This window comes from Trematomus bernacchii, unplaced genomic scaffold, assembly GCF_902827165.1.
Source record: "Trematomus bernacchii unplaced genomic scaffold, fTreBer1.1, whole genome shotgun sequence".
Lineage (NCBI taxonomy): Eukaryota > Metazoa > Chordata > Actinopteri > Perciformes > Nototheniidae > Trematomus > Trematomus bernacchii.
In genome coordinates, this window is record NW_022987739.1 from 30,763,293 (window position 1) to 30,778,226 (window position 14,934).

At 43.2% G+C, this 14,934-nt stretch overlaps 1 protein-coding gene across 1 annotated transcript in view; it reads right to left on the reverse strand.

The window, feature by feature from the left end:
- Positions 1-1,021: 1,021 nt before the first annotated feature.
- The window catches only part of kcnh3 (potassium voltage-gated channel, subfamily H (eag-related), member 3), a 179,963-nt gene continuing 166,050 nt past the window's right edge, over positions 1,022-14,934 (reverse strand). The window contains 7 exon segments of the mRNA XM_034146814.1: positions 1,022-2,346; positions 2,348-3,057; positions 3,659-3,711; positions 4,202-4,302; positions 4,995-5,254; positions 12,821-13,035; positions 13,179-13,197. Of these exon segments, the coding sequence (XP_034002705.1) occupies positions 2,208-2,346; positions 2,348-3,057; positions 3,659-3,711; positions 4,202-4,302; positions 4,995-5,254; positions 12,821-13,035; positions 13,179-13,197 (1,497 nt within the window). The 3' untranslated portion in view covers positions 1,022-2,207.

The window sequence follows — 14,934 nt, forward strand, 5'->3', positions numbered from 1 at the left end:
GATATCTCCAGAGCAGCATTAAAAGTTGTTAACGGACCTTTTGGTATTTATTTTTCAGAGAAAGGCGTCTCACCTCTGTGACTTCGATGAGGCACAAACCGAGGATAATGTTTCCTCTGAGAGCAGCACAAAAACCAGACGTCTTACAAAACAACACTTCTTTATTTGAACAGTATGTAATCCTGGCAAAGTGTGTATGTAACAGCAGTCTTTAATTATTCAAACATCTGAAAGCCAACAGCCTCCAACAGGGCGGGCATCCATCCGTCAGCTCCCATCAGCCCTCACTCCTCCGCCCCTCACAGCTCAAAAGCAGGCACATTCCTCATGCAAAAAAAAGCTGGGACATGCACTTTAAAACCCCCTTTGTGTACCCAAAGACCCCAAAACCCCACCACCAAAAAACCCAGAGTCCTGCTTTGTGTTTCAGTTTCAAGAATCCAGGTCCTTTGCTCCTGTTACAGAAAATTGAAACCAGAAATATGACTGTCTATACTACAAGTAACCGTATGGTGCTCAAAGCAAATAAACAAACCCCTATAGTGATGCATCCTGGGTATTGTAGTTCTGAGGGTTTATGAAAAATGGTGGTGTGTGTGTGTCTTACTGGGCGTGTGTGTGACTCTTACTGGGTGTGTGTGTGTGTGTCTCTTACTGTGTGTGTGTGTGTGTGTGTGTGTGTGTGTGTGTGTGTGTGTGTGTGTGTGTGTGTGTGTGTGTGTGTGTGTGTGTGTGTGTGTGTGTGTGTGTGTGTGTGTGTGTGTGTGTTACTGGGCATGTGTGTGTCTCTTACTGGGCGTGTGTGTGTCTTACTGGGCGTGTGTGTGTGTCTCTTACTGGGCGTGTGTGTGTGTGTGTCTTACTGGGCGTGTGTGTGTGTCTCTTACTGGGCATGTGTGTGTGTCTCTTACTGGGCCTGTGTGTGTGTGTGTGTGTGTGTGTGTGTGTGTGTGTGTGTGTGTGTGTCTCTTACTGGGCGTGTGTGTGTGTCTTACTGGGCGTGTGTGTGTGTGTGTGTGTGTGTGTGTGTGCTACATAACAATCGGGAAGGTAGACCTTTCTCTCCTAGAAATATTATAATATTTCCTCGTCATCAATAAAAATAAATAAATTCACAGCCTGAATAAATAAATAAATTACATTTTAGGTAAAGGTGCGTTAGGTAGGTAGGTAAAGTGTTCTCTGTAGATGGCTTTCCGTGTTAATTTTGATCCGAATGCTAACCAGGAAAAGGACTTTAGGGAACTTTAATGCAGAGAAGGCACGAATGGCTGGATGGCTAAAGCTCAGGAGTGATGTGAGTCTGCTGTACAATCTGAGAGGCTGCTTGTAAACAGTAAAGGAGGTGGGAAACAGTTATATATGGGGGCTGCTTATGATATTTCTGTCCATAATTTGTCTTTGGCACACCCAGCACGCTTCAGGTCTCAAAAAGAAGCACTAATGCTCCGGCGTTTCACTCGAATGTGCACTTTAAACTTCTTTTACAGGCAAAATGTGGATGTTTTTTGGAGAATGAACGATGTGTGTGACTGACAAGATAGTTGGATTTGAAGCTGAGTGAGTTCCTCCACCATCCTAGAGGCAGATTTCTAATTTGAAATGCAAAAAATAAACGAATTAATGAAGCAAACTGGCTCTGAAAGGTGAGTTTACATTCCCAGTCCCAGTGTGGTGATTATCTGACATGTTTCCCACTGAGATATGTGTTTGTAGTCCCTGGGTTTTAAGAAGTGAAATTATATAATCAGCTAAATTTGACTTTAAAACATGACTTTTGGTCAATTTGTGTATGTGGGACAGTTGCTAATGCTAATGCTACTGAAGTGTTGATACTATAAGACATTTTGTGCTGTTCTGTGATCAGTGTAGGAAAAAAAAAAGTCCTTCACACTGATTGGCTGACAGCTGCAGGCTTTATGTCTCCGCCTTGCAGGTGTTTCTATTTCCTGTGTGTCCTGTAAGCATTTCCTGTCTGACAAATCACTTCCGGTGTGTCCTGTAAGCATTCCATCACTTCCTGTGTGTACTGTAAGTATTTCATCACTTCCTGTGTGTACTGTAAGTATGTCATCACTTCCTGTGTGTCCTGTAACTATTTCATCACTTCCTGTGTGTCCTGTAAGCATTTCCTGTCTGAAAAATCACTTCCTGTGTGTGATTTCAGTCACTTTCCCTGATCTAATTTCTGCTACTTTGTTTCCTTTTCAGTCAGTTTTAACGGTTAATAATGCCGGCTCCGCTTCATCGATGAAGCTGATGTGCTCTGTGGAGTTCCTCCCCTCCTCCCCCACCTGTCTCCCCCACATCTCCTGCATCTCCAGCTCCTGTGGGGGGGGGTTTGGTCAGCTGTGAGTTGCACCAAGGGGGGATGATGTCTCCCTGCTTTCTCCTAACAAAGTCCAGAGACATGGGCCGAGAGGCGGAGACCGTGGAGTGGTCGCCTGGAGAGGATGTGAGGGAGGGGGGTGCAGAACAGTGGGAGTATGCTGGGCGAGGAGGGGGGGTGTCCTGGGAGGGAGGAGGAGGTAGGAGGCATGGGGAGAAAGAGGGTGAGGAGCAAAGAGACATGGAGAAGGAGAGGGAAAGTGAAGGGGAAGGAGGCTGGTCCTGCAGAAAGGGGAGATAGATCCCGTTAGCAGGGGAGGGAGGGAGGGGGAGAGGACCCTCAGAGAGGACTAAAGGACCCTCAGGGAGTCCTTCCTCAAGGGAGGGAGGGTTGGGGTTGGCGCTTTTAAGTTTGGGAGACAAATTAACCCTTTTTGGTGAAGGGGGAGTCGGTAAGAGGCATCCTGGCAAATCCACACCCTCGATGTCTCCCCCGTCCAACAGGGAGTGAGAGTCTTGTCTCGGTGAGGAAGAAGAAGATAGGGGAGGCGGGACCAAGCAGGTGCTCGTTGATAATTGGCTGGCGCTGCTGCTGGGAGGCGGGGTTAGATTTGGCATTATGGTCATCAGGATTGGAGGAGGGGATTGTTGGAGGAGGGGCTTCAGGAGGCGGGTCATCTCCTGCAGCTCCTGACTGAGAAGTGACACCTGCTTCGTGAGGCTGTTCATCTGAGAGGAGACACACACACACACACACACACACACACACACACACACACACACACACACACACACACACACACACACACACACACACACACACACACACACACACACACACACACACACACACACACACACACAAATCAAGTGAAGGTTAATTCATGCAAATGCAATATGAAGTTTCTTGTTGCTCAGGAGGAAACTGTTGTGTTTGCAAAACTCTCTGACAAAGTTAACCCTTATTTATATTGAAACATAATCTGCATACCTTTAGTTCACAGAGTGAGTGAACGCTGACTTTTCACACAGAATATTAAAGAAATCCTCAAAGAGCTTAATCCCTCTAATGTGTTATTTTAATAATATAATTGAATTAGCCATGCATCTGGAACTGGACACTATCTATGAAATGCTATGAATTATTTGTAGGAACTTTTTCTTACATACTATATACAGAATTGACATTTTTATTGACAGTGAATTTGGGGTATTCTATACTAAAAGGGCTACAGCAATGACATCTGTTAGGCTGAATAAGGATTGTAACTAGAGCCTTCAGGTGGATGTGTTAACAGACTTCATCATCATCCTCATCTTCATCACTCACCTCCTCAGCCAGTTTAGAAACACTCTGCTTGATCTCAGAGGGCTCCCGATTCCCTGCACGCACACAACAGAATAAAATCACACATTTGTAATCACAAAAAGGCTTAAAATATCAAAGGTGGCCACATGGTGGTGCTATATACAGCGAGGAAACGTATTGTTCCAACATCTTCTGAATAAAACTACTCTTCTGACAGAGAAGCTACATACTACTCTCTCTGTGTGGGTTTAGTTTTTTACTTGAATAACTTTAAATATTTAGATTCAAATTAATGATAACAAAATGATCATTTTTTATTTATGTCAAGATCAAACTGTATTGACACCTTGGTAGGAAGCTACACAGCAGTATAGTAGAAACGTGTATTGAAAAAACTCCATCTTTAACAGCTGTAACAAATGCAGTTATCACAAAACAATTACACATATATGTTTCCCTGAAAAAGGCGGAGGGGGAAAGTGTAGAAGATTGTGTACAGGTACGGTAGGGTATTCCTGCTCTGAAGTGTGTGTGTGTGTGTGTGTGTGTGTGTGTGTGTGTTACCTGTGTAAGGGGAGGGCGATGCTGCAGGCGACATGCTGGGACTGAACTCAAACTTCTGAGAGCACAGAGAGTTGGTGTCCGTTTCAATGCCGTCCACAAATCTATGAAGAAAAGAGAGATTACACAGCAATCATAATTTACAGCGTGTGTGAGTGTGTGTGTGTGAGTGTGTGTGTGTGAGTGTGTGTGTGTGTGTGTGTGTGTGTGTGAGTGTGTGTGAGTGTGTGTGTGTTTGTGTGATATCTATTCACACAGATCAGAAAGCCCCTCCATCAGCAGGTCTGTTCACACACCACTGCAGTCATTAATCTGAGCACACACACTGACACTCTTACTTTCCACACACACACACACACACACACACACACACACACACACACACACACACACACTGTGTGCTACCGGAGGTTACCATGGCAACCATACACATGCGACAGCCTTATCTGCTTCTACCTCTTCAATACCGATCTATATGTTTGTGTGTGTGTGTGTGTGTGTCCATGTATCTGTGAGTGTGTGTGTGTGTGTGTGTGTATATATGTGTGTGTGTGTGTGTGTGTGTGTGTGTGTCTGTCTGTCTGTCTGTCTATATGTCTGTGTGTGTGTGTGTGTGTGTGTGTGTGTGTGAGTGTGAGTGTGTATGTCCATGTATCTTGGTGTGTGTGTGTGTGTGTGTGTGTGTGTGTGTGTGTGTGTGTGTGTGTGTGTGTGTGTGTGTGTGTGTGTGTGTGTGTGTGTGTGTGTGTGTGTGTGTGTGTGTGTGTGTGTGTGTGTGTGTGTGTGTGTGTGTTACCTGGGGCTGAGTTCTGGAGGAGCTGCGCTGCAGAAACTGACCACGGGGATCTGCAGAGTTGCGGGTCTGTTGAGATCTGAGGGGGCTCTGAAGGGCCTGGGGGGGAGGAGGGGGGAGCGCAGGGGGGAGTTCAGCCCCCTGCTGAGCCTCAGGGGGGAGCGGGCGGGGCGGGACACCGAGCTCTGATCTTCACCACCCTCCTCATCCTCACGGATCGACGGCAGCTTCTTCACCAGACCGCCATTACTCTCCCAGTCCACCTGAGAGGAGGGAGGGGGAGGGGGGGGGGGTTCAAGAAAGACAGTACACAATAAATAATAATTCCCGTCATGTATTTTTTATTCATAAATAACTGTAGTTTTGTAAAGTACTTTTTTTGTCTCTTCTTTATTGAATTTGTAGTTGTGGAAACATTGCAGAGTGACAGATATATTATTTCTATTTTTCTTTAAATTGGCAGGTTTTTGGGAAATAAAAAACCAAGCAATTATATTTACGAAAACAGACAAAACGTTTACTTGTTATTCTTGAAGTCACTGAGAATTGTTTTATGTACCTTTTGTATAATTTGTCCGTCTTCGAGTGCACATTTACATTCTTGTACTCAATATATGTCAAATATAAGAACTTTATAATTTTGGACACACTTTGCTTTCATGCCATCATTTTACAGACCAGCTTCATTCAGGCTCAGAACTGAACCCACAAATCCACTTTGACTTAGATCATTAGATAAAATATGATATTCAAATGTGAGATAATAAAAGAGTCTTCACACCTGCAGTTATGGAGAACAGCAGAGAGACTATTTCTGTTGGTTTTGAGCACAGCTGCATCACAGTGTTGGTAAACACACACACACACACACACACACACACACACACACACACACACACACACACACACACACACACACACACACACACACACACACACACACACACACACACACACACACACACACACACACACACTAGGATGGGCAAAAGGCAGGGAACACATTTCACAACAAATTTCAATGTGTGTGTGATGTGTGCATGAACATGTGTGACCAATAAAGAGGGTTTCATCCCCCAATTCTATCCACACACACACATACACACACACACACACACACACACACACACACACACACACACACACACACACACACACACACACACACACACACACACACACACACACACACACACACACACACACACACACACACACACACACACACACCTTCAACAGAGAGAGACACAAAGCACTTTGTCTCCACACAAACATTTGGTATTTATTCTCTCAAAGTTCCACAAAGTTCCTGTCAGGATTTGATGGGTCTATTCTAGCATAGAGGTGACGTCAGCTAGATGGTTTTCCTGGATATTGAGCATATTTTCTTTACTGGTTTCAAAGCCAAAATAGACAATAAAATATCAATTTTTCCTTCATGTCATTGTTTTTACTTGAAGTTTTTAGAATTTGTTTTAAGACAGTGCTATAGTGTTCTCTCAAGACCCTGGTAAAAAATGTAATACTGGCTAGAAGGCGTTATTTATTTTTCAAGGTGCATTGTGTTTATTTCACCTTACTGTACATCGGGTACTTGTTTAACTTATATTATTAATATTATCATTATTATTTAATGATGTGTTTTCAGGTACTGCAGTTGGAGAATAAAATTAAAGGGGACCTATCATGCTAAATGCACTTTTGTACGTCTTTTCTACATGAATATGTGTCCCCGGTGTTCCAGGGAACTCACCAAGTGTCAGAAAACACAACCCTCTCTATTTTCCTCCATACCCAAATCTCTAAAAAAGGGGCTGCAACGGATCTGATAAAAACTGATCCAGATTTGAACACTGTCCTGACGTCAGGACGGTGGCGCTACGGCTATTGGGCCAACTCCACCAATCAGGAGGAGACAGCCACGGCCATTGCCGTTCGAAAGCGCTGGAGACGCTGTAGTACATATGCCAGGCCTGTAGGTGGTGCTGTTCTCACAGAATCAGCCCTTGCTAAAACAGAGCTAGAAATTGTCAAATTGAGCGAAATGAGGCATGGCTAAAATGCATGATCTGTTTGGTATTTTGAAAAAAAAAAAGTATAAATATGCCTTATATAGGTATGGTCCTACACTATATTATTCAAATATAGCATGATACTGTAGGTCCACTTTAAATAATAATAAATAAATTAGAGAAAATGTGGCATTTCTGCTGACTTTACAAAGTATAAGGTTATGTAAAATGTCCACCTGACTTTATACTGAGGACTAAGAAGGGAAAATAAGTTGTGTTGTCACTTTCTGAAACCCTGCTGCAGTTTGGAGAGGTTTCAGAGGCTGGAGGTGGGGCTGAGTCGACAAAATGCTCCAGAAAAGGGTCAGCAAAGGTCTGCAGAAAACACTGTGCTGACATTACGAATTTTTCATAAATCTGTGTCCAAACTTTCCCCATCACCCTCGAGGGAATGTGTCGGATGGGATGTGTCAGCGAGAAATCAGAAACAAAAGTAGAACTCCAATTATTTCTTTTTTAGTTTTGCAGTGAATTTAGTTTTGCCTCCGCCTTCGCCAAAGAAGCCTGTCATGCTACATTTAATACAGTGTGCTGCACCTGACACACACACACACACACACACACACACACACACACACACACACACACACACACACACACACACACACACACAGTATTATCCCAGCCCCTGTCCGTGATCAAATATCAAATTCTTACCATGACACTTAAAATGATGTATTTTTAAGAGTGTTGGAACTTCATTTATCGTGAAGTTTGTAGTTATTTCACCATAAGATTTGAGGTCTTATAGCGCTATTTGTTGTATAAGCTCTCTGCCCTCCTGCATCAATGAACTTTATTTTCTTCTTGCTTCTCTGTATATATTAATAAATAATAAAATAAGTTGAGTACAAACAACTGCTCAGGTGTCTTTTCTTTCATTTCGTTATACAATTCTAACACATGTCGCTGGAAGACGCTCTCTCACACGACCAGGATTCATATGAGTTATTTAAGGAACATCAGAATGTGTATTTCACGTGTTAAAGCCCCGGCTGTTCCCATAGTTCTCCTGGGATCCTCAATGCTTATAAATCACAAAAACAATAAGAGAGTCTTTCTGTATCCGTCTAAAAACAACGATATTAGCTTTGACTTTCACTCCAAATACATTCCCTCTTCTGTAGAGAACAACAGCTTTGGGGATTACAGGATCATATGAATTGCCTTTCTCCTGCAGCGGCTTTAAAATAACGCTGCAGAGAGTAATGAATGTATTTCATTTCCCATCATGCATTCAAGCCGACACTCCTCCACATTCCCCCTGTGCACTTAGTGCCTTTAATCAAGACTCAGCAAACACACACACACACACACACACACACACACCCCCCCCCCATACTCCCCCACTGCCCTCCTTTGCCACCGCTGTGTATTTTTAGCTCTCTTGTTCTAATCTTAGCTCTCAGCCTCCAGAGAAAGAAACCAAACGGAGGGGAGCTGTGTGATGTGGGGGCGTGATAACAAGTGTGCAGCAGCCTCGTGTCGGAGTGTGTGTGTGTGTGTGTGTGTGTGTGTGTGTGTGTGTGTGTGTGTGTGTGTGTGTGTCTGAGTGCGTGGGAGTTATAAAGTTTGTCTGATCAAGTCAAGCAGAAGTCAGACTGCAGACTACTGTGTGTGTGTGTGCGTGTGTGTGTGTGTGTGTGTGTGCGTGCGTGCGTGCGTGCATGCGTGCGTGTGTGTGCGTGCGTGCGTGCGTGCGTGCGTGCGTGGGTGTGTGCGTGTGTGCGTGCGTGCGTGGGTGTGTGCGTGTGTGCGTGCATGCGTGCGTGCGTGCGTGTGTGTGTGTGTATAGTAAGGGCCGAGATGGTAAGTAAAAAAGTACATTAGACAATGTCCGTACTTTAAGAAGACCCTCCTTTTATATTTTGGCTTTTAATTGAAGTGGAATTTATTCTTATTTTATTTTCATGTTATTCTTGTTTTTTCTCTTATTTTATAATAACATGTATCGTTTTCTTATTTTATTCAATTTTTTCATATTTTATAATTCATTTTTTTGGTATTATATTACGTTATTTAGTTCTTGTTTATTTTTGTACTTGTTCTTGTTTGAGTTACTCCTGTATATATTGACTTTTGTTGTATTTAAGTGTTTCTTTCAACCACAAAATTGTTGTTACTCTAATTATTACCTCAGGGTTTCATTTCTCTTGGCTTGTGAAGCACTTTGTGTAACCTCTGTTTGTAGGAACAAGGTGTTCTTCTTGTAGGTGCAGCGTGTTTGCACGGTGCGTTCAGGTGCAGCGTGTTTGCACGGTGCGTTCAGGTGCAGCGTGTTTGCACGGTGCGTTCAGGTGCTCTGTGTTGCTCTGCTGCAGATTGAACAGCACAGGATCTACTGAAGCATGCAGCATAGTTCCCCTGATCCTAAGGACAGCTCAGGGGACCCTGGTTGTTCCTGAGCATCTCATTGTTTGATCATATAAGCACTCATTCCTACCTATGACCATTAAGCTTCTTAACATTCACATGTAATGAAATGCACTTTTTAAATGTTGGCCATGAGGGTTCCCATTGTCAGTATGTGCGTCTGTGTATTGTGTTTGTTCAAACGCTGTATGAGTGATGATATGTGTATGTATTTTAATGTTTACTATGTGTGTATATGTGCATGTATGTGGAACTGCAGGACGGACTCCAGAACAAATTTCCTTACGGGGAAAATAAAGTATATGGTATCGTATCGTATATAACAGTCCATCTGCAGAAGTGCCACTGTCAGAGGACGCTTACTAAACCCTTTCCACTCCCTTTCAATCCCTGCTTTCCCCTTTCACGTTAACATCTTTTATCAAGTCTAACACATCTCTTTATGGTGCTCTAAACATTCATTCACCTTTTGAGATGGCCTCCTTTCAACCGAGAGGAGATGCTTTCTATCTGCAGGCTTATTCACACTTCTCTTGCATTCATTCATATACAATCACACACACACACACACACACACACACACACAGCACACAACCACACACCACACCCACAACCCACACACACACACACACACACACACACACACACACACACACACACACACACACACACACACACCAGCATCAGGCTCACATGCTGCAGGAGGCGTGCACAGGAGAAACACATGGCACTGCAGTGGGGAAGACGCATGTGAAGAAGAGAAAGTGAGCCAAAGTTCGCCCTCCCCTCCTCTTCCTCCTCCTCCTCTTCCTCGGCTGGCTGGGCTATTTATATCGCGCAGGATCCAATCTTAGCAACAGTCAGGCGGGGTCAGCCAGTGCTTTCCCCCCCGCTCTGTATTTATAGCTACAGGACAGCTTCAAACAGCAGCACGGAGCTATTCTGGTCCTCGTGTTTTCCTCCCTCTGTGCTGCACCAGCCACAGGCGCAGAGTGTGTGTGTGTGTGTGTGTGTTTGTGTGTGTGTGTGTGTGTGTGTGTGTGTGTGCGTGCGTGCGTGCGTGCGTGCGTGCGTGCGTGCGTGCGTGCGTGCGTGCGTGCGTGCGTGCGTGCGTGCGTGTGTGTGTGTGTGTGTGGGTGGATAGAAGAAGCCCTTTGAAGCTGCACTGATCTCTGTGTGTGTGTGTGTGTGTGTGTGTGTGTGTGTGTGTGTGTGTGTGTGTGTGTGTGTGTGTGTGTGTGTGTGTGTGTGTGTGTGTGTGTGGTTTACAGTAGTGTCTGAGAGGTCATCTTAAGGTGTCTCTCAGGCTCCCCATCAGCACAGGATCACATGTATTGTTGGAGAGCTGTGCGTGATCTGCTGGGCTGTATTCAGAGAGGTATTGATGCATCCAGGAGTACAAATCTTTATTTCGTTTTTCTTATTGTTATTTATAAAGGACCTTACTGCTTTTATTTACCGCCTGACATGTCATATTTGAATGTGGGTCTTCTTTATAACATGTTGGATCATGTTGCACGTGCTTTGAATAAAAGCTCCTGCCTCACGGAGTAACATTCACAACAGGATAAAGTTTCCTAAGGGACATGAACATGTATTATTGAACCCTATTTCACCTCCAATCTATATTCGATTAGGGCTCTATTGTAAAGGAGGTCTCTATATCTCACTATACTGTACCTATGCATTGTTGAGTGAAAGTAACGGTGGAATAAATAAATATGAATGATTTCTCAAAATCCTTTTTATTTCGTGTTGTTGATATTATTACGACATATGTCCTCTTACCTGTTTTTATAAGAAACGTTTGTTGTGAGAGAGACTGAGTCGTGTTTTAAGGGTGTGCATTTGCCAAAATTGGAAATTACCCTAAATGCGTAATCTGCCATAAATTATTTGTGTATTTTTGTGCAAGGTCCTCATTCAACAAAAACATAATGATGATAAAATATCAACATATAACTTATTATTGTTATATCACAAAGCCTTTTTAGTCTTTTGCACAACAAGTGTTATGTAGTTGTGTACAGTCGACTCTACAGACTTTCCATTGACCCTTTAACATTTGAACCAATCATGTCCCCTCCTTCAGCCACTTCATCCTCTAAATACCTCTCCAAACTACGCTAGGTTTTAGACAAAGTCATACAAAATGCTCTTATTCGTTTCCCAATCCTCAGTGTTGGATAAAAAAGGGTTGAAATGATTTGTAGAATGTAAACGGTTTGTAGAATTAAAAGTATTCCCTAAAAAAAGTTGCCTTTTCCTTCTGATTCCCACTTTAAGAGACACCGTTTGAAAAAATCCAACCCCCCCCCCCCCATTATCTATAGCCACTGCCACACGGGGGCAGTCTACGTTGATTATTGAAATGAACAACACTTTATTGTTTTCTTAAAGGTCTCCTATTATACTATTTTTAGGCATATATTATAGGTCTCAGATATATAAAAAACACGTCTATGACAGATCACCCATTCTAGCCTCATCCCCCTCTATTTCAGAAGTGCATACTCTCTCCAGTACAGGTTAGCTCTGAGTGTTAGCGATGCTAATGTAAACACAGACCATATTACGTCCAAAAACAGTCGGGCATTGTTTCTGATAGCAACGTTTCTGGTAGGGCCGTGGGTCCACATTTCAGATATTACGTCATATCGGCAGCAAATCTGGATCAGCTCCGTTGTAGCCCCGTTTTTAGAGATTTGGGTACGGAGGAAAAGAGAGAGGGTTTTGTTTTCTGACACTTTGTGAGTTCCCCGACACACCGGGGACACATGTTTATGTAGAGAAGACATCAAAAAGTGCATTTTACATAATAGGTCCCCTTTAAAGGTGGGGTAGGTAAGTTTGAGAAACCGGCTCGAGATACACTTGTTGTTATATTCCATGGAATGCTCTTAACATCCCGATAGCAATGAATATCTGAAGTGCTTTGACAAAAAAATCCATAAAAAATGTCATCTGTGGAAGCTGTAGTACTGTAAAAAAGCACGACCAATCATCTGAGCCGGCCCGGCTAAAATAACTGGATGGCCTACCTGCCTGTCAGCCTTCCATCTGGGCACAAACTTATCTCGTGCCCTCATTGGTCATGTGCGCGTTCGTGTGTGTTGGAGGAGGGGCTCTGTGAGGAAGTGGCAGATTTTTTCCGGCTGTGTATTTTCAAAATCTAGCGCACTCGAGCTGGTTTCTCCAAAATTACCTACCCCACCTTTAAGGGCCAGTTTGCAAAAGTCTCATCCAAACAATCCAATCCCAACTCTTTAAGCGTCTTTGAGCATTAGGAAAAGCACTATCAAAATCCCATATATTATTATTATTATTATTATTATTATTATTATTATGAACTCTTAGATGAGTCCTTTTCTCTGTGTTACTCACGTCGGCGCCGTGGCCCTCCCTCAGGTTGTAGGTGAGGTCGTGCTGGATCTCTGAGATGAACTTCTGGGCGTATTCTGGGTAGAGACGCAGGACCTCGCGCAGCCCCTTCAGGCTGATGTACTGAAGGTCGCAGTACGTCAGCGCCTTCACGTTAGCGTTGGTCTTAATCACCTGCTCCTTCGTCAGGGAGTCCGAGCCAATCAGATCGCCTTTACCTGCGCACACAGAACACCAACAGTCATGTCTTTGAAGCGGTGAATCAGAGAGAGAGAGAGAGAGAGAGAGAGAGAGAGAGAGAGAGATAGAGATAGAGAGAGAGAGATAGAGAGAGAGAGAGAGAGAGAGAGAGAGAGGATACCTGCTCTCATTTCATCCACCTGAGGGAATCAGAGAAGTCATTTAGACTGAGCTGCACATCATCAAAGACAGAGAGAAGATCAGAGGAAAGGAAAAGCAAAATACTTTCAACGGAGACGAGAGGAGAATGATGACGATTACACTTTTCTGTCAGATGTATTAAGACTTCTCCATTTGCAACGTCAACAAAGCCCCCAAAAGAAATGGAAGACAAGAACAAAGGATACTACATCTACCATAAGACTTTAATCAATGTAAGAGCCTTGAACGTACATTACACCTGAGGATTAAGAATACGTGGATGTCACGGTAACAAGAGAGTCGGTATCAGCTTTCTAAATGTTAAAGTTGGCCTGTTGCATGTTGAGTTTGTTGGCAAAAAATTACAATTTAGCATATAGTATGTGTTTTACTTCCCGTCCGTTGATAGTTTTCTTAGAAATAAAGAACTTAAAGAACGTGTACCAATGTTTTTTTAACCATTTATCTTTGTTTCGGCCTCGAGACTACAAATGCAAGCAGGGCAGAGTTTAATAAAGTCGTGTATGTATGTATATCCATTTATTTTTCAGAACATTAGAGACTTACAGTACAGACTAACGATATCTCAGTCTGTGCTTAATTGGTTTTTCCCTTCTTTTAATTGGTCTCCTATGGCTCATCCAACCCTATGTAAAGCCAAGACTACATTGCTTGAATAATTGTTTTAATTAAACCACTGCAAGTTACAAATTCAATATTCTTTACGCATCATTGAATTGCAAGTATTCTTATATTCTGCCACTCTCGTGCAAATCCATTGTAGCATATTTTATGATGATCATATTTTGCAGGGAAACTTATAGCCACCATCAACTTCCTGTTTAGGTAATGAATATATGTGTAAACCCCGATGAGGAGCAGTCTGTTGTCGGTAAAAGTAATGCAAAGAAGTGTGTCGGCATTTCACAGAACAACTAAACAACAAAGTGTTATTGGGAAGATATCAACGGCGCTGCTCCGATAACTATTCAACCTGTTTGACTCTTCAACAGAGTGACTCTATGCAGTTTGCAGCAGCACACAGCATGATGTCAAAAACCCAAAGGAAAGTAATCCAGGACAATAATCTGTGAGGTTCTTTTGACAGACAAAGCCTCCTCCCTGCAGCATCGAAGAAGGCATACAGGGACAAAGATGAGCCAAGACGGCTTTGGAGCCACTTAGAAAACGAGAGAGGAAAGATGGAGGCCAACAGGGAGATGAAATGGGGGATGGAGAGAGGAGGAGGAGGACTGCAAAGAGAGAGGTGGAGAAATGGAGGGAATACGGGAAAGAGAAGTGAGATTGAAGAGGCCTGATAGGGGAGAAAAGCATGGGCGGGGTGAGAAAGAGGGAGGGAAGGTGAGAGGGAAAAGCTCACTGTGACAGAACTGCACAGAAAGTAGGCCCTGCATTCAGACCCTAGTAAACTGTGAGCAAAATGCATATTAAGCAACAGTATTGATTATGTCTATATGTGATGTTTTGACACAAACATTCATTTGATGTTGTGTGACACAGGTCAGAAAATAAATGGACCTTTTATTTCATAACACCCCATGCAAGGCCAGGCTATGAGGTTGTTTGAATGAGTAATGAAGTGCAGCAACGTGTGTAAATATGATACTATTATATATTGTGTTTTTACTGCTTGAATACTAATGTTGCATCATGCTGTAGATTAGAAGGTTGTGCAATATCAGTGGTGGAAAGTAACTAAGTACATTCACTTTTTT